Below are 22,058 nucleotides of genomic sequence, written 5' to 3' on the forward strand. Positions count from 1 at the left end.
ATAAATAAAATAAAATAAAATAAATAAATAAAATAAATAAAATAAATAAAATAAATAAAATAAATAAAATAAATAAAATAAATAAAATAAATAAAATAAATAAAATAAATAAAATAAATAAAATAAATAAAATATAAATAAAATAAATAAAATAAATAAAATATAAATAAAATAAATAAAATAAATAAAATAAATAAAATAAATAAAATAAATAAAATAAATAAAATAAATAAAATAAATAAAATAAATAAAATAAATAAAATAAATAAAATAAATAAAATAAATAAATATGCCTCCATATATCTGTACAGCCCTAGTTTTTGGTACAAGTTTGTCTCCCCTTTCCACAGTTTAACTCTTCTCACATATTTTCTTAAAAATAATAAGCTAATAAGGTCTTCTTGATCTTACCTGGTTCGAGTGGATTATATTTTCCATTATATTTGCTTGCCACTTTATTATTTTTAAAATGCTTTTATTTCTTAACCTACTTAAAAACTATGTAGTGAGGGGGAGTGATGTTGCAAAGGCAGCTAATTAGTGCCTGCCCGACATCTGCTGGAAATTAGCCAAGCTGGTTTCTCCTGATTCCGGCCCTTCAGGGTAGGTTGTTCATTTGACTGACATGCTGCTCCGCAATTCCTTGACTGCTCAAATTATATATAGCCATCTGTACCTGCCTTACTGAAGATGTTTAAATGGTTCTATATTTAGGGCACAGCTAAATCTTGCATGGGTGGAAACTTCATGGTTACAAGTTTTGAAACTACTACCTTGGCTTTCATATTTTTCCATCCATCCTTTTCAAATATGATTTTTCTTTATAATACATAATACATGAAAATGTGAAACCAAATTGTTATTTCCAGAGCAAAGCCACTGATATTCAACAGGAATACTTCAAAGGTACAGGACACAGAATAATGACCTAAAGCTACCTATTTTAAAAATATTATTAAAATTTATTTATTTATTTATTAGATTTGTATGCCGCCCCTCTCCGTAGACTCGGGGCGGCTAACAACACTAGTAAACAGCATATAACAAATCTAATGTTTAAAATAATTAAAAACCCTTATTTAAAACCAAACATAAACACAAACATACCATAGACGAATTGTATAGGTCAAGGGGAGATGTCTCAATTCCCCCATGCCTGACGGCAGAGGTGGGTTTTAAGAAGTTTACGAAAGGCAAGGAGGGTGGGGGCAGTTCTAATCTCAGGGGTGAGCTGGTTCCAGAGGGTTGGGGCCGCCACAGAGAAGGCTCTTCCCCTGGGTCCCACCAGACGACATTGTTTAGTTGGAGAAGTCCGACTCTGTGGGACCTAACCGGTCACTGGGATTCGTGCGGCAGAAGGCGGACCCGGATGTATTCTGGTCAGATGCCATGAAGGGCTTTATAGGTCATAACCAACACTTTGAATTGTGACCAGAAACTGATCGACAACCAATGCAGACTGCGGAGTGTTGGTGTAACATGGGCATACCTGGGGGAAACCATGATTGCTCTCGCAGCTGTGTTCTGCACGATCTGAAGTTTCTGAACACTTTTCAAAGGTAGCCCCATGTAGAGAGCGTTACAGTAGTCGAGCCTCGAGGTGATGAGGGCATGAGTGACTGTGAGCAGTGACCCCCGGTCCAAATAGGGCCGCAACTGGTGCACCAGGCGAACCTGGGCAAACGCCCCCCTCGCCACAGCTGAAAGATGTTTCTCCAATGTGAGCTGTGGATTGAGGAGGACGCCCAAGTTGCAGACCCTCTCTGTTTCCCCACCCAGGGTGATGGACGGACAGATGGAATTGTCCCTGGGAAGCAAAACCCACAGCCACTCCGTCTTATCAGGGCTATAAAATATAATTATAATGTTGTGTCAGTTACTAGAGATATAGTAACAATGAATTGTCCAAATGTATTATCAAATTCAAATGTGTTTGTACCCTCCTTCTCCTAAAGGTTACTCTGGACCTTTGAAGACAATTCCTCCTGAGAAGTTCAACACTACGTCTGTACCAAAATACTATCAATCGCCTTGGATTGAGGCCATCAGTAATGACCCTGAGCTGCTGGAAGCTTTGTATCCTAAATTGTTTAAGCCAGAAGCAATACCAGAACTACCCAACTTTAAGAGCTTCAACAGGTAATTTTGAACAATCATTGGATTCCATCAAATGCAGAAAACAATAGCATGAAGAAAATGAATATGGGTTTTAAACAGGGGTGGGTTCTACTTACCTTCCCCACTGGTTTGCATTGTGACAAAAGGGTGTACAGTATATCAAGATATTCCTTGTTTACTAACTGCTCATTTAGTGACTGTTTAAAGTTTTAATAGGGCTGAAAAAAGAGATTTGAACCAGTCTTGCTATCACAGTGTCCTTGCAGTCATGCAATCACAATTCAGGCATTTAACAATTGTTGTGCATTTATGGTGGTTCCAGTATCCTTCAATGACATGATCACCATCTTCAACATTTACAATAGGCTTGTGACAAATGAAGTTAGTGGGGAAGCCAGATAATAGTTGCAAATCACCATCATGTGACATTACATTTAACTACTCCAGGTAATTTGTTTCATGAGTGCAACTAGAACTGATGTTATAAGCTAGTATGTCTTGTAATATTTTACTTTGTGACATCATTTAGCGGTACAGTTTCAGGCCCAATTAAGTGAGGACTACCTTTTAATACCTTATATTCACATTTCAAATATCAACTGGCAGGGAACACCAATTAAAAGAGAAGTAGACTTTTCCATTTTCTCTCCCCAAGAGTTATTATTTATGATGCTGCCTGGGTTATACGAGGTGTGTTATTGCTGCTACAACTACTAATAAATGATCTTATCTTTAAGGAATTTTTCCAGTCTTTTTACAGTTGACTAAACTGGTGATCTTCATCACATCTGATGACCGTTAGTTCTATAGTTAAACTATTCATTGTGTAAAAAAGTATTTCCTAACTATTTATTATGTAAAAAAATATTTCGCTTACAAACAAACCCAGGAAGAAACATAAAATCTCAGTCTTGCCCATGTGAATGACAAGATCCCCCTTGTTACTTTACATTGTTACCATGATTTTCACAGCAGCCTTCACCAACTATATTTATTTTATTTATTATTTATTTATGAATTAGATTTGTATGCCGCCCCTCTCCGTAGATCTCCACACATTTCATTTCAATGAATGATCCAAATTCTAATCCTATGCACATTTTCTGTACTTGGGTAATTTTATATTTTTTTATCATATCATCCCTTATCCTGTTACACAAATCCTTTTTGTAATTTATGTGGTAATGAATTCATAATAATAATAATTTATTAGATTTGTATGCTGCCCCTCTCTGAAGACTCAGGGCGGCTCACAACAATAATAAAAAACAATATTATAGGGAAACAAATCTAATATTAAAAAAGAAGCATATAAAACCCTATCATATTTAAAAACCAAACAACACATATATACCAAATATAAAATATAAAGAGCCTGGGGGAAAGGTGTCTCAACTCCCCATGCCTGGCGGTATAGATAGGTCTTGAGTAGTTTATGAAAGACAAGAAGGGTGGGGGCAGTTCTAATCTCTGGGGGGAGTTGATTCCAGAGGGCCGGGGCCGCCACAGAGAAAGCTCTTCGCCTGGGGCCCACCAAACGACATTGTTTAGTTGACGGGACCCGGAGAAGGCCAACTCTGTGGGACCTTATCGGTTGCTGGGATTCGTGCGGTAGCAGGCGGTTCCGGAGGTACTCTGGTCCAATGCCATGCAGGGCTTTAAAGGTCGTAACCAACACTTTGAATTGTGACCGGAAGCTGATCGGCAGCCAATGCAGGCCAATTGCTGTTTTGGTCATATTCCCTTTTCATATTTTCTCATTCTGTCATATCTTCTTTGTGATATGAAGAGATACACATTTTCCTAAATAGAAACATAGAAACATAGAAGTCTGACGGCAGAAAAAGACCTCCTGGTCCATCTAGTCTGCCCTTATACTATTTTCTGTATTTTATCTTAGGATGGATATATGTTTATCCCAGGCATGTTTAAATTCAGTTACTGTGGATTTATCTACCACGTCTGCTGGAAGTTTGTTCCAAGGATCTACTACTCTTTCAGTAAAATAATATTTCTCATGTTGCTTTTGATCTTTCCCCCAACTAACTTCAGATTGTGTCCCCTTGTTCTTGTGTTCACTTTCCTATTAAAAACACTTCCCTCCTGGACCTTATTTAATCCTTTAATATATTTAAATGTTTCCATCATGTCCCCCCTTTTCCTTCTGTCCTCCAGACTATACAGATTGAGTTCATTAAGTCTTTCCTGATACGTTTTATGCTTAAGACCTTCCACCATTCTTGTAGCCCGTCTTTGGACCCGTTCAATTTTGTCAATATCTTTTTGTAGGTGAGGTCTCCAGAACTGAACACAGTATTCCAAATGTGGTCTCACCAGCATTCTATATAGCGGGATCATAATCTCCCTCTTCCTGCTTGTTATACCTCTAGCTATGCAGCCAAGCATCCTACTTGCTTTCCCTACCGCCTGACTGCACTGAAGCCTCACAATATATTTCTGTAAATATATTTCCATATTCCACATTTGGCCCTAACATATGCTAAATATACACTTTGCTCTTCTTTAAAAAAACAGTCACCCTCCCCATCATCACTTTAATGGAATGGTTAATTTGTTGTACCAGGAAGAAGGAGTGAGACTGACATTCTAGGACTAGGTCATCCTCAGCCACGGAAACTTCCTGATTACTTTTGAGCCAGTCAGTCTCTTACCCCAATGCACTGTTCACCATCTTTCCTGGAGGAAAAATTCAATGTGCAGTTCTTGGTACTCTATAATCCTGTTATCCAGATGAAATGTCTGCAAACAAACAACCAAGCTCAGAGCCAACTAAGTGGTCAACTCAGCTACAGATAACATCTTCCTTTTTTTTTTCTAAAAAAAAATTGAACATAATTTTCAGAAACAAAAACAAACAACCCCTGGGGGGAAAAACCCAGAATCTTGCCCATAAATATGACATGATCCTCTTCTGACTTTATATCAAAATCATGATTCCCACTGCAATCTTCACCAGCCACACATTAAATATTTGTTCAACAACCAAATGGTTGCCCAGGCTCTTTTTAAAAAAATATATGTTACTATTTCTTCTCTCCAACTACTTTCATAGACGTATAGGTTCCACATTAAACCATTTTATTATTTATTATTATTATTTATTAGATTTGTATGCCACCCCTCTCCGAAGACTCGGGGCGGCTCACAACAGTAATAAAAACAATATAGCAGTGGAACAATCTAATATTAAAAAACATATAAAACTCTATCATTATTAATTTTTTTTTAAACCAAACAGTACATTCATACCAAACATAAAACAAAGTATAAAAAAGCCTGGGAGAAAGGTGTCTCAACTCCCCCATGCCTGGCGGTATAAGTGAGTCTTGAGTAGTTTACGAAAGACAGGGAGGGTGGGGGCAGTTCTAATCTCCGGGGGGAGTTGGTTCCAGAGGACCGGGGCCGCCACAGAGAAGGCTCTTCCCCTGGGGCCCGCCAAACGACATTGTTTAGTCAACGGGACCCAGAGAAGGCCAACTCTGTGGGACCTTATCAGTCGCTGGGATTCGTGAGGTAGCAGGCGGAAGTTTAGGGAATGAGATGTAATCTTACTTAATTGCCACACATTTTCATATAAACTGGAGACTCGGAATATTGCAATCAGTCTTATTCAGCAGTAGTAGGAACTTTGTGCTTTTCTAATAAACTGACTTTTTTGTCATTTTTTAAATTAGACGGTTAGGATTTTTAAATGCAACACACGTGTTAAGGAGATTGACCACAAAAGAGAAAAAAATGCACTATTCATCAGTGAAATTCTAATCTGTAGCTTTTAGCAAAAGTTCTAAACATGTTGACATTGACTCAAAATATTTTGGGACTGTTTTTATAAAAGATCCAGGTTGTGGATCATGTTTATTCATACCCAATATAGTAATCTCATTTATTGAGAGACTGTCTGTTTTAATAGCTTGTAGCGACTGCTGAGTGACTAATACATCATACTCACAAAATACACAGACAAAACTATCAAAAGGTAGTATTTCACTGCTACAGAAAACAGGAAACAGACACAACACACTTCCAGCAGCTGGTCAAGAAAGGTTTTCTGCTGTGCAAAATAAGGCATTCCAAATATTTCTTAAGAAAACTAACCAAAATATTACTGTTGATTACTAAAGATGTGATAATACATCAGACTAGGGTTAACATGTCACACTAAGCTTAAACAAATCGCTCCAGGCTCGACTGTAAAAAATATAACTTTAGCAATCGAGTTGTCGAAGCGTGGAACTCATTATCGGACTCAGTAGTGTCAACCCCTAACCCCCAACATTTCACCCTTATACTATCCACGATTGACCTCGCCAGATTCCTAAGAGGGGCGTACATATCTGCACCAGCGTGCCTTTCGTCCCCTGTCCAATTTGTCTCCCCTTATCCCATATGTCATATATCTTTCCTCCCTCTCATATATCTTCTCCTCCATTTCCATATCTTTTCCTTGTATGTAATACTTCATGCCCATTCCCCTTGATGTGTTTTGTGTATTGGACAAATAAATAAATAAAATAAAATCACGGTTCGCTTAATTAGCCATTTGCATGGATTCATACAATGTATTGAATCACATGTACAAAACATAATGCTTAGGCTCATTCAACATTATCAAATCTGAACTAAAAAACCCCTAACAATATAGTTAAAGATACTGTATGTATAAACCTAGCTAGCATGGACATATCAAACAGATGTATTATCAATAAGGAATCCCTTGCTATTTCTTCGGGTGCCACCAGAAGTCCCCTGTTATCAGATATTTTAAGAAGCTTCTTCAAGGTTCATCAGAATTGGCAGGATAATCTAAGCAGATATTATACAAATGTGATAAATAAATATGTGAAATAAAGGTATACAGTAATCCCTTGTTTTTCGCGGGGGATGCATTCCAAGATCACCCGCAAAAAATGGATTTCCGTGAAGTAGAGGAAATATATATTTTTTATGTATTTAACGAGTATTTGGACTTTTAAAACCCAGCCTTTGCATTAAACAGTCATTCTATAATATTTCTCAGCTGGAACTCCCTGTAATATCCTTCCAGTTTATTTAATAGAGGACAGTAGTACTGTAGAAGAATTTTATGAAGTTTTAATGGATTTAAAATTTTCAATGGATTTAAGCCTCTTTGAAAACCTGTGAAGTAGCAAATCCCCAAAAGATGAACCGCGAAGTAGTGAGAGATTACTGTATAAATATTGTACCAACCTTAGGCCAAGCCTTTTCACAAGAAAAATTGCCCATCCTGGAAAAATACAGAATGATATGGATGGATATGACTTCATGATTACTATACCTTATAAATAAAAAAGGCAAAGATTGTATTGGAAGCTTTTATAAACAAAAAATATTCAAGTGGAAAACCCTACATTTTTTCAGTGTTTTTCTCTTACAAAACTAAGACAAGGAAAAAAAATAAGATAATATCACTGATATGTCATTCTCTTAAGAAAAAACATTGTTTTTAACTACACCCCCTGCTGTCATAAATCATTTTACATTTACATGAGAATAATTGAGTTAATGGTGAGAAAATCAATATCCTATGGACCCTCATAAAAAATAAATGAGAATGAAAAGTGTTTATTAGAGCCTGTGTGCAAGATGGTCTCTTAATTAATTTAATTTATAAGTATGATGAGTTTTTGCTCCTAAATCTTAGAAACCATAGGAAACAAAGAACCCAATAATGGATGCGTTGGGTAGGTACTAGTGAATCATGAACCCTGGATGCATGTAATGTCATTATGGCTCACTAAGACTTAAACCTGAAAAACAATATACGATTCAGAAAACATTGTTAGAATTAACTAGGTAAGAATGACACTTTAGTAATAAACTGACAATCTTACAGAATGTACTGCCCTTTCTATTCTTTCTATATCTGTGTAAATTTCCTTTTTGGAGGTTACAAGTTGGAGGTCAAAATCAAATGATGTCATGTCAAAGAGTCCATAGTGTCTAAACTGTGAGTCAGACCCTTACATTTATATGATGTCATTTGAAGAACAGCAAAGAAATATAACACTGAGTTTAATACTGCAGTTGCATGTTCACTGCTATGAAAGAAATATAAAGTTTGACTATATGTCATGCTCCCCATTCAGATTTGCAAATTATCTAAACCTATAAAGCTTTTGTGTTACCTAACTCTTTGTTTGCAACTGTAATAGAACAAGCTCAGATAAAAAGACTGAATACAGCTGCAACATCCGTTTAGTTATCAGTTACAACCACATTGGAATATTTTCACATCTAGCTGTGACAATTCAAAAGAAGCTGGAATGGATTTAGAAGGTAGTTAAAGGACTTAAAGGGCATAAAAGAAAAACGTTGCTTATTATTATTTCATTGCTTTAGGTTTTTTAATGTATGAGTCATTTGCTGTCATAATAAGTCTCACAGCACATTAATTAGAATAAAATTCATCTAACATAAAATTCAGTACAGTGGTTCTTATAAAAAGGCAAAAATCTACCAAACTCTTCTAATTGTTAATTAAATCTTTAATGGGAGAAAAATTGTACATCTCTAATCTAATGTCCACTAGGAGGGAAGGGAGGAGGAGGAAAATGATGATCATGAAGGGAGAGGAATGGTTCTGAGACATAACTGTATAACTTCATTTTCAAAAGGGATACAATATTTGGAAATATTATTATTACCTTCTATGGTTCTGCAAACAGTAGATTTTCATTGAATATGTTATTAAATTAAGACTATTTATTCAGGAAATAGAAACATAGAAACATAGAAGACTGACGGCAGAAAAAGACCTCATGATCCATCTAGTCTGCCCTTATACTACTTTCTGTATTTTATCTTAGGATGGATATATGTTTATCCCAGGCATGTTTAAATTTAGTTACTGTGGATTTATCTACCACGTCTGCTGAAAGTTTGTTGCAAGGATCTACTACTCTTTAAGTAAAATAATATTTTCTCATGTTGCCTTTGATCTTTCCTCCAACTAACTTCAGATTGTGTCCCCTTGTTCTTGTGTTCACTTTCCTGTTAAAAACACTTCCCCCATGGACCTTATTTAACCCTTTGACATATTTAAATGTTTCGATCATGTTCCCCCTTTTCCTTCTGTCCTGCAGTCTATACAGATTGAATTAAATGCCAGGTTTGTGATTTATCCAGGCCGTCTCTGAGAACTGACAAAATTGAACGGGGGTGGTGGTGCGTGTGAGCCATTTAAATGGCATTCACAATGTAACTTGTAAATGGAAATATTAACTATTTGAAAAGTAAACCTTTCTCTTCATGGAAAAAAAAATCATTTTAATAACATTCTCCTCCCCAGAAAACTAACATTACACACGGACCAGCACCGACAGAACTGGATCTGTGATGCCAATATTACATCACTAGTAGGTTGCTAACAGTTTTGGTGATCTGGTCTAAACTGGGATGAACCCATGCTGGTGTATGACCATTTTTCACATTATGACCATTGTAGTATCCCCATGGTCATGTGATTTACATTCGGATACTTCATATTTATTTAGTGTCCTGCACCATGTCAATGTCCTGGGATCACCTTTTATGACTTTCTGACAAGCAAAGTCAATGAGGAGTTAGATTCACTTCAAAATCATGTTACTACAATATTTTTTGGAGTATAAGACACACCTAGATTTTAGAGGTGGATACCGAGGGAAAAAATATTCTGAATGAAATGGTGTAGTAATATATTATTTAATAAAACACCAATGTAGTAGAATACTTTCTACAACCATGTACACTTTTTACAAACTTCAAACTTAAGATTTGTGGACTTCAACTCCCAGAATTCCTCCTCCAGCCATGCTAGTTCTGGAATGCGAGTTGAAGTCCCAACACTTTACTCTTAGATTATCTACGGTTGACCTATCCAGATTCCTAAGAGGTCAGTAAGGGGCGAGTACAAGTGCACTAGAGTGCCTTCCGTCCCCTGTCCTTTTGCTCTCCTATATCTCCTATACCTTTCTTCTATTCCTATATCTCTTCTTCTATTCTTTCATTGATATGTTCTATTACTATATCTTCTTTTCTATTATTTCTTAGATATATTTTACTATGAGTATCTCCTCTATAACCTTCATCATGTATTTTACTATGTGTATATAGATATATACCCACTAAAACCCTCATTATGTATTGGACAAAATAAATAAATAAATAAAAATAAATAAATAAATAAGTCTTAAACTTCCCAGCTTTAAGACGCGTGAACTTCAGCTCCCAGAATTCCTCCTCCTTCCTCCTCCTCATGCTAGATGGGGTAATTAGGAGGCAAAAACATCCCAGTTTTTGCAAAACAAATGGGCTATTTTTCACTCATTTTCTCACAAAAATAGGGTGGGCAAATGGTCTGGGGAGTAGCAGGGAGCTCATGGGTGCTGAGAGAAGGCAGAAATGCTCCCATTTTTGTGAAAAATTGGCTGTTTTCGTCTTTTTTGGGGGGGGGCAAAAATTGAGGCATTTGTGCCTTTCCCCAGTCCCCAGGAGCTCTTTGCTGGCTCCCTAGACCCTTTGCCCACCCCATTTTTATGAAAAAACGGGTGAAAATTTTTTTTTTTTTACAAAAACAGGGCCATTTTTGCCATCCCCCAGCACCCAGGAGCTCTCTGCAGGCTTCCCAGACACTTTGTCCAAAACTGGGACGCGGGACGGGGCTTTTGGATAGCAAAAATGGCTGCATTCGGTGTATAAGACGCACCGACATTTCCATCCTCTTTTAGGAGAGGGAAAAGGTGTGTCTTACACTCCTAAAATACAGTAATTTAACAACGGCAGTGATTCACTTACCAAAGTGGCAAGAAAAGTCGTAAAATGGGGCAAAATTTCTCACTTAGCAACATAAATTCCAGGCTCATTTGTGGTCATAAGTTGAAGACTACCTGTATATGTGAGTCGCTCCGAGTCCTCGGAGAGGGGTGGCATACAAATCTAATAAATAAATAAATAAATAAAATAACTATGTCCCTTGCCTTGGAAATGTCCTAGGATTCCACAAAGAATAAATTGCTTAGAAGAATACCACAATACACTTCTGTGATTAATACATTTCAAAATTGCTAGCCCATTTATTTAGGTGGCGGTGGTGGCGGTGATGAAATTAACTGCAAAACTATTTCCTCTGCCCTGTTTTTTCCCAACGCTAAGCCATTTTCCCCCCCTAGTTAACGTCATAGCTTAAATAGAAACCTAAGTCAGAAGTGAAGCACTGCAGGATGCCTAGATGGAACAGTAAACTGGATTGACTGGTTATGCCTCCTATCTTGTTCAAGAAGCCAAATTCCCTTCCTGAAATGGATTGTTTTCAAAGCAATAAAGGAATCCTGTCCATCTGGATGTAGTTCTGTATTACTAATCTACATATAGCAAGCCTAACCCTGTAACTCAGTGTTTCCCAACCTTGGCAACTTGAAGATATTTGGACTTCAACTCCCAGAATTCCCCAGCCAGCAAATGCTGGCTGGGGAATTCTAGGAGTTGAAGTCCAAATATCTTCAAGTTGCCAAGGTTGGGAAACACTGCTGTAACACATGAAGCATCTCCTCCATTACCACATTGGAGAAATTATTAAACAACCAGCGGTGTAATAATCCTCATATTTTCTAAGACCCCATCTATTCAGCCCCACACTTAAACAAGTTAAACAGTTTTTGGGGGGCTTTATTTCTGAGATAGATATAAAATGGCTACAATATTAACAAAAACACTTTCTTTAAAAGGTAGCTTCTCCTTTAAATTGAATTGTCTGATGACTCTATTAACATATCCAAATAAGTCTTCTTGTCAACAACCATAAGAAGTTGCCACTATTTCTTCTGGGTTGAAGGACTAAGTAGGACTGATGCTGTTTAATTTCCAGATCCAGAGGAGGTTGACTGGGTACTGCCTTTTCTTTGTCTTCCTAAACTGAATATGTTTTTCTGCTGCTGCTTTTAAGCTCCCATTGCCCTAGAATGATCCCTACCAGCTAATCTCAGCATGTTTTATGGGGAGGTGACATTTCTAAACAAAGGTCTGGACTCCAGCCATGGCCATTTATACATACTAAGACTCCTATGGCGCCTCTGTGGGATCTAGCGACATTCTTGGAAGTAAAGATAATAGTAAAGGCTATCATGTTGCTTTGAAGCATGCTAATTTCATCAGTATTGCATTTTAAAGAATTCTAATATAGTGGCTTTAATTAATTTTGTACTTTAAATACTTTCTATTAAGATAATCAGTAGATGCATACTGTAGATGCCCAAAGAATCTAGCCAGTTTTCTCCTTGCAATTCAATGGCAATAAAATACATATATTAATTCCTTTCAAACATTTCCTTTATATGCAATATATCAACAAACCGGCTTTCTTGTATTTATTTATTTATTGATTGATTGATTGATTGGATTTGTATGCCGCCCCTCTCCGTAGACTCGGGGCGGCTAACAACAGTGGTAAAAACAACATGCGACAATCCAATACTAAAACAGCTAAAAACCCTTATTTTAAAACCAATCATACATACAAACATACCATAAATTGTAGAAGCCTAGGGGGAAAGAATATCTTAGTTCCCCCATGCCTGATGACAGAGGTGGGTTTTAAGAAGCTTACGAAAGGCAAGAAGGGTGGGGGCTATTCTAATCTCTGGGGGGAGTTGGTTCCAGAGGACCGGGGCCACCACAGAGAAGGCTCTTCCCCTGGGTCCCGCCAAACGACATTGTATACAATTTCTTAATGAGAAAAAGAAACCAAAAAATAATAGCACTTTATTCTGAAGATCATTTAATACCACGTTCCTTCTTCTTTACTTATTGAAACCTAATTGTTATTCCTCAAATATCTCTTCCTTCCAGCAAAGTCAAATTTCCCACACTGGCTGTATGTGCGATCCCAGTTAAACCATGCTTTGTACAAAGGTGTGCACTGCTTTCATACTGCCGACCCCACTTTGGGAGGGGTGGCAATCCCAAAAGCGGTCAGGGTGAAAACTAAGTATATTTGCATTTAAATATTAATTAAACATTCATGTTTTGCAGTTTGCAAATAAAAAACTGTCATTTCTGATTTTAATTAACCATCTCAGCACTGGAAATTATGCAAACTTCAAAATCCATGATTTCAAATGGATTTCTTGATATTGTTACATGATATTGAGCATGCCAACCTAGTAGATGTTACCTTTACTTAAAATTAAAAGATGTGCCAAGTTCATAGAAGAAATAGAAGAGCAAACATCAACTCAAGGTGTATTGAGGCTTGTTTCATTTAATTCACAGCTTGTGCTAAACCATTTAGCATGATTTGCAAATCAAATGTTTAGATAGGTCAGTAGACTTTTCAAATCAACTATGTACATAGGTGGGGAAAGTAGGTGGGAATATGTGAACCTGCAATTAAAGTACATGTTGCTTCTGAGTTGTCAATATCATTAATATTTCTAATTGGGTCCTGCTTATTTTAGACAACATTTCTAGCTTGGGTGGATTCAGATATTCTGGGGCTGATCTGGTAGTTTTTCAAAACGCTTGTGGAAAACAGCCAGACCACTCTCAGAACAATTGGATCAGCATAGTGTGGAAGAATAAAATATTCTAGAATTACTCGTAATATTCCCTCTTTAGAATAGATCCTTTTGCACCTATGAATTGATTATTACATCTGAATACATTCATCTTCTAAACAGAAAGTATCACTCTACCACTATCACAAATCACAAAACTAGAGGGGGGGTGAGGGTGGAACAAGGCTTATGCTAATTTTATATTGCATAAAACACCTGTACTTCCCTGAACTCAGTTAAGGAGATTTTATTTGATTGCATAAAGTGAGTCAAACCTCAAATTATGTTTAGTTTTCAAGAAATATAGAGCATTACAACTTCTTGACATCATCTGGATGATTACTTCAAGGAATTTACTGTTACCATATGGAACTCTTTTTTTGGTTGATCTAGGATATAAATAATATGTATTATTAATATATAATATGTATTATTAATCTACGGAGAAGGGCGGCATACAAATCCAAATAATAATAATAATAATAATAATAATAATAATAATAATAATAATAATAGTCAATAATGTTATTTTAATATATTAAAATGCAATTTACTGACTTTCATAAATTTGCCAAATTCATTTTATCAGAGATTAGAGATCTTGCTCATACTTGAATTATTTGGAGCCAGGCAACTTACAGTGGTCCCTCGATTTTCGCGGGTTCGAACTTCGCGAAACGGCTATACCACGGTTTTTCAAAAATATTAATTAAAAAATACTTCGCAGATTTTTTCCCTACACCACGGTTTTTCCCACCCGATGACGTCATATGTCATCGCCAAACTTTCGTCTGCCTTTAATAAATATTTTTTTAATAAACTTTAATAAATAAACACGGTGAGTAATAATCTGAATGGTTGCTAAGGGAATGGAAAATTGCACTTTAGGGGTTTTAAGTGTTAAGGGAAGGCTTGTGATACTGTTCATAGCCAAAAATAGTGTATTTACTTCCGCATCTCTACTTCGCGGAAATTTGACTTTCGCGGGTGGTCTCGGAACGCATCCCCCGCGAAAAGCGAGGGAACACTGTATAGACTAGTCCTCACTAGTCCTAGACTAGTCTGGTCAAAACATGAGACTAGTCAAAAGCACACATTTTATGGTGTGTCTCGCCTACCCCCACGCAGAAAAAAAAAATCAGGATTCAGAAATGTGAACCAGGAAATCCAGGGAGGAGTCCCATCTGGACTTGAGGGAGCAGAAAGAGAGAGAGAGTCGAAGGACTACCAGTCTGAGAACTTGGTACGGTCTGGAGCTGTTGGATTTTGTGCCCATTGCCTCCAACCAAGGCCCTTCACTTCCCCACGGAAAATGGTCCAAAGCAGGTGGGAAGACAAAGAGCCAGTTATACCACGGAACAGGTTCTCTATCCGTTCCTCCCTCACTTTTAATTACTATTGTCCCACCTTGCTTCCCCCTCCCCTTAAAATGAGGCTGGGGGGGACAGGGGGAACCTAGGAGAGGGGAATCAAAGCAGGAGGGAAGAAGAGACCAAGACAGATCCTTCTCTGAATAACCTCTTGCCAGGTTTCAACTGATTTCCTCTCTGATCCTCTGATGAACAGACCACACTCCTTTTTGGACTCTGGACCACTGGGGTTTGATTTTCCCATTTATTGGGGGAAATTGGATTTTTATTGGGTCTTCCCTCTGCCGCATGCCAAAAGGAAAGCCAACTGGGCTTCTCCTCCTAGAAGCTCCCTACTCTTTCCCCTGCTCCCTTCCCCCTACCTCCCACATCAGGACAGAAAAATGCGCACTGGAAACGCATGTTGGGGCAATGTGAGAGAGCACCTTATGACCCTCCAGTGCTTGGCCTACATTCCTTCAGGCCCAGCTTGCTGAGGAGAGGGAGAACAGCTCTGATGCCTCCACTGCTGAAGTTATGCAGTTTAATGTTTCCAAATGTAAAATAATGCACTTGGGCAAAAGGAGTCCTCAATCTGAGTATTGTATTGGCAGTTCTGTGTTAGCAAAAACTTCAGAAGAGAAGGATTTAGGGGTAGTGATTTCTGACAGTCTCAAAATGGGCGAACAGTGCGGTCAAGGTGATAGGGAAAGCAAGTAGAATGCTTGGCTGCATAGCTAGAGGTATAACAAGTAGGAAGAGGGAATTTGTGATCCCGCTGTATAGAGCACTGGTGAGACCACATTTGGAATACTGTGTTCAGTTCTGGAGACCTCATCTACAAAAATATATTAATAAAATTGAACGGGTCCAAAGATTCAGGGCGGCTTACAACATGTTAGCAACAGCACTTTTTAACAGAGCCAGCATATGATGCAAATATGTTAAAGGGTTAAATAAGGTTCAGGATAGGAAAGGTTAATAGTAAAGTGAACACAAGAACAAGGGGGCACAATCCGAGGTTAGTTGGGGGAAAGATCAGAAGCAACGTGAGAAAATATTATTTTACTGAAAGAATAGTAGATCCTTGGAACAAACTTCCAGCAGACGTGATTGGTAAATCCACAGTAACTAAATTTAAACATGCCTGGGATAAACATATATCCATCCTAAGATAAAATACAAGAAATAGTATAAGGGCAGACTAGATGGACCATGAGGTCTTTTTCTTCCGTCAATCTTATATGTTTCTTAGTCATTCTATATAGGCTTTTATAACACAGGGAGAATTTTTTTTGAAAATCCCCTTTTCAGATGGACGAATAAGCATTTGTCTTATTTCTGTTTTTTCTCCATCATTTACAGAGTTGCCATACCTTTTGGAGGTTTTGAAAAAGCATCAAAACTTATCAAGTACAAGGTTCCAGATTTTAATTTTCTGCTGTTAAATGATCCACGGTTCATGGTCCTTGCTAACCCACTTTCTACCAGGAGATCATTCAACAGGACTCCTAAAGGTTGGACCACTGAGAATATTCCCATAATGATAACTATACAGCCTACAGAGGTCAATGGTGTTCCTGAAACAGATGATTTGTGAAAAGTAAGTGCATCACACATCAGATTCTGCCAGGCAGTGTTTTAATCTTTTAATACTCTCTACATCTGTTCCAACATCCTATTTTACGTTATATTGAAATGTAATATGATCTGATGATGCAGTTGTATTCTGAGATTAACTAATATTGCTATTGATTGCTAATGCAAATAAAAACTATGTGGCCAATGCATTCTTTTAAAAAAAACCACTACATTTCACTCATTCAGCCTTTATATAACACATATTAAATATAACTAGTTTGATTCTCACTGGTCAATTTTTATATTAAGATATCAGATAATAATCAAAATTTCAATGATATTACAAATGGATATATCAATTGTAGCTTAATTAGGCTTGCTACTGAGATATAGTGGCAAGTGTTTAGGCACTCTTGGTTAAACTACATATTTTAATGAAATCCTAACTGACCCCAATGATATAAAATTAAATATGACATCATTTTGTGAATATGAATGTATACTTACCATTTATGTGCAGATTTGAACTGACCAAAATAAAGAATACCTACACTTTTGTTAAGTAAGTATGCCACTAAGAATCTGAGTAAAAAAAATCATTTCTGGAAACAATAGAATTTTTGCATATTGTATTTTCTAGAACAGTGTTTCCCAACCTTGGCAACTTGAAGATATCTGGACTTCAACTCCCAGAATTCCCCAGCCAACATTCACTGGCTGGGGAATTCTGGGAGTTGAAGTCCAAATATGTTTATGTTTATTTAGATTTGTATGCCGCCCCTCTCCGCAGACTCGGATATCTTCAAGTTGCCAAAGTTGGGAAACACTGTTCTAGAACACCATAATGAAATTGCAATTTAATATAAGTCTTTCGGTTAGAGGTTGTCCTTGACTTATGACTATTTCTTCTGCAGCTATTGGAAATTACAATGGAGCTGCACAAAGGGATTTACAACCCCTACCTAGTTATATCCGGTGAAGTGTCCCACCCTGGGGTCATGTGAAAAAAAACCTGAATGTTCTCCTGGTCCACTTAGGCTTTGAGTGTGCTTCCTCGATGCCCACAGGCCTTGGGCCTACTTCTGATCCTGCTTGGGCCTACACCCTCCTCTTCACGCTCATAATGACTCAGTTTCTTACCTTTTCCAAGATCTCCTGGAGGGAGCAGTTGATCTGACAGGTGGCCTTCCTATATGAAAGCCACATTGCATCATCTGGACAACAGATGCCATCTGGGGAATAGCTGCAATGAAGCGTGGCCACTCAGAAATGGTGCCCACTTCCGGAGTGGCACATGAAGTCCCAGTGTTGTATAGGGAAGCTGACAGGCAATTGTGTTTGGGAAGGAGGCCTGCTCTTCCCCTATCAGTCTCCCTCTGCAGTCCCCAAGGCCTGTGGGGTATCAGCAGAGTGGGAATTAGTGCACACAATGCTGCAGGGGTGTGGGAGACCTTGGGAGGCAGGAGCAGGCCTGGTGTGAACAGGGAAGGTGCTGAAATGTAGGCCTGGAATTACACTAGGACACCCCCAACCACTGAGGACTCCATGGGTCATTGGAGCCAGAACGTCTGTTTATTTATTTATTTATTAGATTTGTATGCCGCCCCTCTCTGTAGACTCGGGGCGGCTAACAACAATAATAAAAACAGCATATAACAAATCTAATATTTAAAATAACTAAAAAAACTCTTATTAAAAACCAAACAAGCACACACACACAAACATACCATGTATAAATTGTATAGGCCTAGGGGGAAAGGATATCTCAGTTCCCCCATGCCTGATGACAGAGGTGAGTTTTAAGGAGCTTATGAAAGGCGAGGAGGGTGGGGGCAATTCTGATCTCTGGGGGGAGCTGGTTCCAGAGGGCCGGGGCCGCCACAGAGAAGGCTTTTCCCCTGGGTCCCACCAATCGCCATTGTTTTGTCGACAGGACCCAGAGAAGGCCAACTCTGTGGGACCTAACTGGTCACTGGGATTCGTGCGGCAGAAGGCGATCCCGGAGATATTCTGGTCTGATGCCATGAAGGGCTTTATAGGTCATAACCAACACTTTCAATTGTGACCAGAAACTAATCAGCAACCAAAGCAGACTGTGGAATGTTGGTATAACATGGGCATATTTAGGAAAGCCCATGATTGCTCTCGCAGCTGCATTCTGCACGATCTGGAGTTTCCGAACATTTTTCAAAGGTAGCCCCATGTAGAGAGCGTTACAGTAGTCGAGCCTCAAGGTGATGAGGGCATGAGTGACTGTGAGCAGTGACTCCCGGTCCAAATAGGGCCGCAACTGGTGCACCAGGAGAACCTGGGCAAACGCCCCCCTCGCCACAGCTGAAAGATGTTTCTCTAATGTGAGCTATGGATCGAGGAGGATGCCCAAGTTGCAGACCCTCTCTGAAGGGGTCAATGATTCCCACCCCCCAGGGTGATGGATGGACAGATGGAATTGTCCCTGGGAGGCAAAACCCACAGGGTTGAGTTTGAGTCTGTTGACACCCATCCAGACCCTAACACAATTGTGAGAGCAGGGCCTGAGATTGTTAAGTGATGCAATCCTGTGGGCATCTTGCTTAAGAACTTTCATGATTCATGACTGTAGTGGGCAGGCTCCATTATGGTCATAATTTAAGGACTACCTGTATTAAACTGATCTTCAGTACGTCTATAAATGTATGCACCTAACTTCAATTCTGAAAGTATATGTAAGACTCGATGTATCTTGTATTGTTTACGAATGCTTTCAAATGTTTTCAAATGTTATGATCACACATTGCATGAATCTTTGCACAGAGCTATATTTGCAGTTGTCAATGGCAGGGACCCATTATACAGAGCTTGTATGGCTGTAGATTCATGCAAGAAATATCTATCTGTTTGTATATAGGCAATCTCCTTCAAAAACCTAACCACACTACAAAATGCATCAAATATTAGATGGAATTAAGCAAATTTTTCACAACCAGCTTTGCTTTGTTTTATATATATTCATTTATCCACAAAAATTATTCACAAGGGTTTAATATGATAGAGATGATCAGATATTACTTGATGAGATGTATTTCTGACATGAGCTTCTTTCATAATCTGCTTATCTAAAGGCAATCTCCTTCTTGAACCTGCCCAGACTACAAACATGCCCCGAGAATCTCCTTTTAATGTCAAGTCTCTTGGACAACACCTTCATATCATCCCCAGTCCATTAAGGCAAGCTTAAATCAACCTTAGATGTACTGGTGTTATAATATTGTTTCTTCCTTATTCTGATACTATCAAAGGGTAGCCTTGAGGCATTTACATCTATTAACTTTAAATTATCTTGCGACAAAGTCAGATGACTGCAGTGATTTACAGAGGAGCAAGATAGATGACAGCAACCTGAGTGGAAGATATCGTCCTATCGTTTTTTCCCCAAATTAAGGACAGATGGATAGTATTCAACAGCAGTGGGAAAAGGTTCTAAGGCATAAATCATGTGATACTAATGTAGGAAACAAGAGTAGGTCAAATGAGAACACGTTGAGAGAGAAAGAATATAACTCTAATACTGGCCATATTTTAATATCTATGCCGCAAGACATGGAATCAACATCATAAAAAATTAAATCTAATCTAGGGAAGTAAATCTTCTCTGATTAGTCCTGATAAATGCAGCAGGCTTCATTTAAAAACTTTTTCATTTAGCGAATGAAAACACATCACACAATGGGAAGAAAGGAACGGAATACTCAAGTTAGGACAGCTTTCCCAATACTGTAGTATTATTATATTCATCGGAAGCTGCCCAGTGGCTGCCTACTTTTGGCAAGAGCTCCAGAGGTTATATTCAGCCGGTTCAGGAGAACCGGTAGCAGCAATTTGGCTGGGATAGCTAAACCGGTAGCGACTTCCGGCTGGCCATGCCCCCCCCCCCCCGGTTATCTCTTGCTCACCCCATCCAGCCAACCCGATGCTTGCCCCACCCCCCCCTACCATGTATGTTGCCTTCGCCGCACAGCCCAGCTAATCGCATCGCCAGTCACCTCACCGATGCCCGCTCAGCTCACCAAACGTAATTGATGCATGCCAGCCACTCACCTTCGCTACCACTGGGCTCCCCACCAGCCTGTATCTCACCTCCCCTTGTTGCAAGATGCCTGCAGCCATCATGTGTTTTTTTTTCATTGTGGCGGCTGGAGGGACTTACCAGTCCTACTGTAGCGCCGCAGCAGGCAATGGGGTCTGCCTGTGTGGTAAGTGCATAGCAAAGGGCAGTGGCAGCACAGTGGAGCAGAGGTAATTTTATTTGCAAGAAGCCTGCAGCTGCCACATGGTTTTTTCGGTTCTAGAAGCCTCCCAGCCATAGCCTCTTTGCCAGCCAGAACTGAGCCAGCAGCAGCAGCTGGCTGGAGGCTTCTTGCACTGAAAACTCTCAAATATACTGAAAAGGTCATTGCAGTGCCATTTGCAGTGGCTTTTTTGCCGCATTCCAGACTTCCGACAGTTTTCTGCGGCCTCCAGCCAGCCGACACAGCCTCAAAGTGGGAGGCTTCTCACAGTTGCCCCAAAAGAGTGCTTGCCTTCCCCTCTGCTACCAGCCACCATGGGAGGAAGGTAAATCCAAAGAAAGAGGAAGTTGTGGGGGAGGAAATGGGGCTAGGGGCGGGGCCTGTAAAGGAGGGGAAACGAGGTGACGTGTGCAACTAGCAAAAGTAGAGTGGGCAGCATGCGGGAGGCCTTTGACAGATTAGGCCAGGCCTGGGCAGAAAATAGGTGGAAATAGTAGCTGTAAATTCAATTTCTTTCTTAATGGGTTCTGTGGGCGTGGTTTGGGGGGGTGCCATGTGACTGAATGGGTGTGAGTGTTGTCATCCTGGCCATGCCCACTTATTCACATGACCCCCATTAGGCCACACCCACAGAACCGGTAGTGGAAAAATTTGAATCTTACCACTCATCTCATAACAACTGATTGTCGGAACATCAACAAAGCTGCTCTACTGGTTTCCATCAATACATTTGGATTCTTTCTGTAGGGAACAAGTCATAGATCAAGCTATACAAGGTGTTTCAAATTTCTGGTTCCTTTTTGCTACCATAGTATTTCACATAAATCACTTTTTTTGTCTTGCACTTTGTCAGATATTAAGCCCTAAAGACGTACTGTATTTCCGAAATACTGAAGATTTGTCTGATCCACAAACACTCCATCTTGTTGGTTTGCTAAATTGTCAGTTATATGTTCATCACATTATAATGTTTTTTCATCATACCAGTGTGATTCTAGCAATTGATTTGTGGAGTAAGCCACAATTGACTGCGGTAGATAGAACATTAAGCAAAAGTCCTTGATGACATACCAATATGACTATAATAATACTTTGCACTAAGTCACAATCAAGTTTAATGTTATTGGCTTAGTGCAATGTATAAATTCAAAGTTACAGGAAGGAGTGGA

At 38.8% G+C, this 22,058-nt stretch overlaps 1 protein-coding gene across 1 annotated transcript in view; it reads left to right on the forward strand.

Moving 5' to 3' along the window:
• Window positions 1–19,812, forward strand: part of MYOZ2 (myozenin 2) — a 44,463-nt gene extending 24,651 nt beyond the window's left edge. Inside the window, exons 5-7 of the mRNA XM_070756626.1 lie at window positions 1,956–2,139; window positions 16,406–16,643; window positions 19,723–19,812. Of these exons, the coding sequence (XP_070612727.1) occupies window positions 1,956–2,139; window positions 16,406–16,640 (419 nt within the window). The 3' untranslated portion in view covers window positions 16,641–16,643; window positions 19,723–19,812. The remainder of the gene's footprint in view (window positions 1–1,955; window positions 2,140–16,405; window positions 16,644–19,722) is intronic.
• Window positions 19,813–22,058: the final 2,246 nt, after the last annotated feature.

This window comes from Erythrolamprus reginae, chromosome 7 (genome assembly GCF_031021105.1).
Source record: "Erythrolamprus reginae isolate rEryReg1 chromosome 7, rEryReg1.hap1, whole genome shotgun sequence".
Taxonomy (NCBI): Eukaryota; Metazoa; Chordata; class Lepidosauria; order Squamata; family Dipsadidae; genus Erythrolamprus; species Erythrolamprus reginae.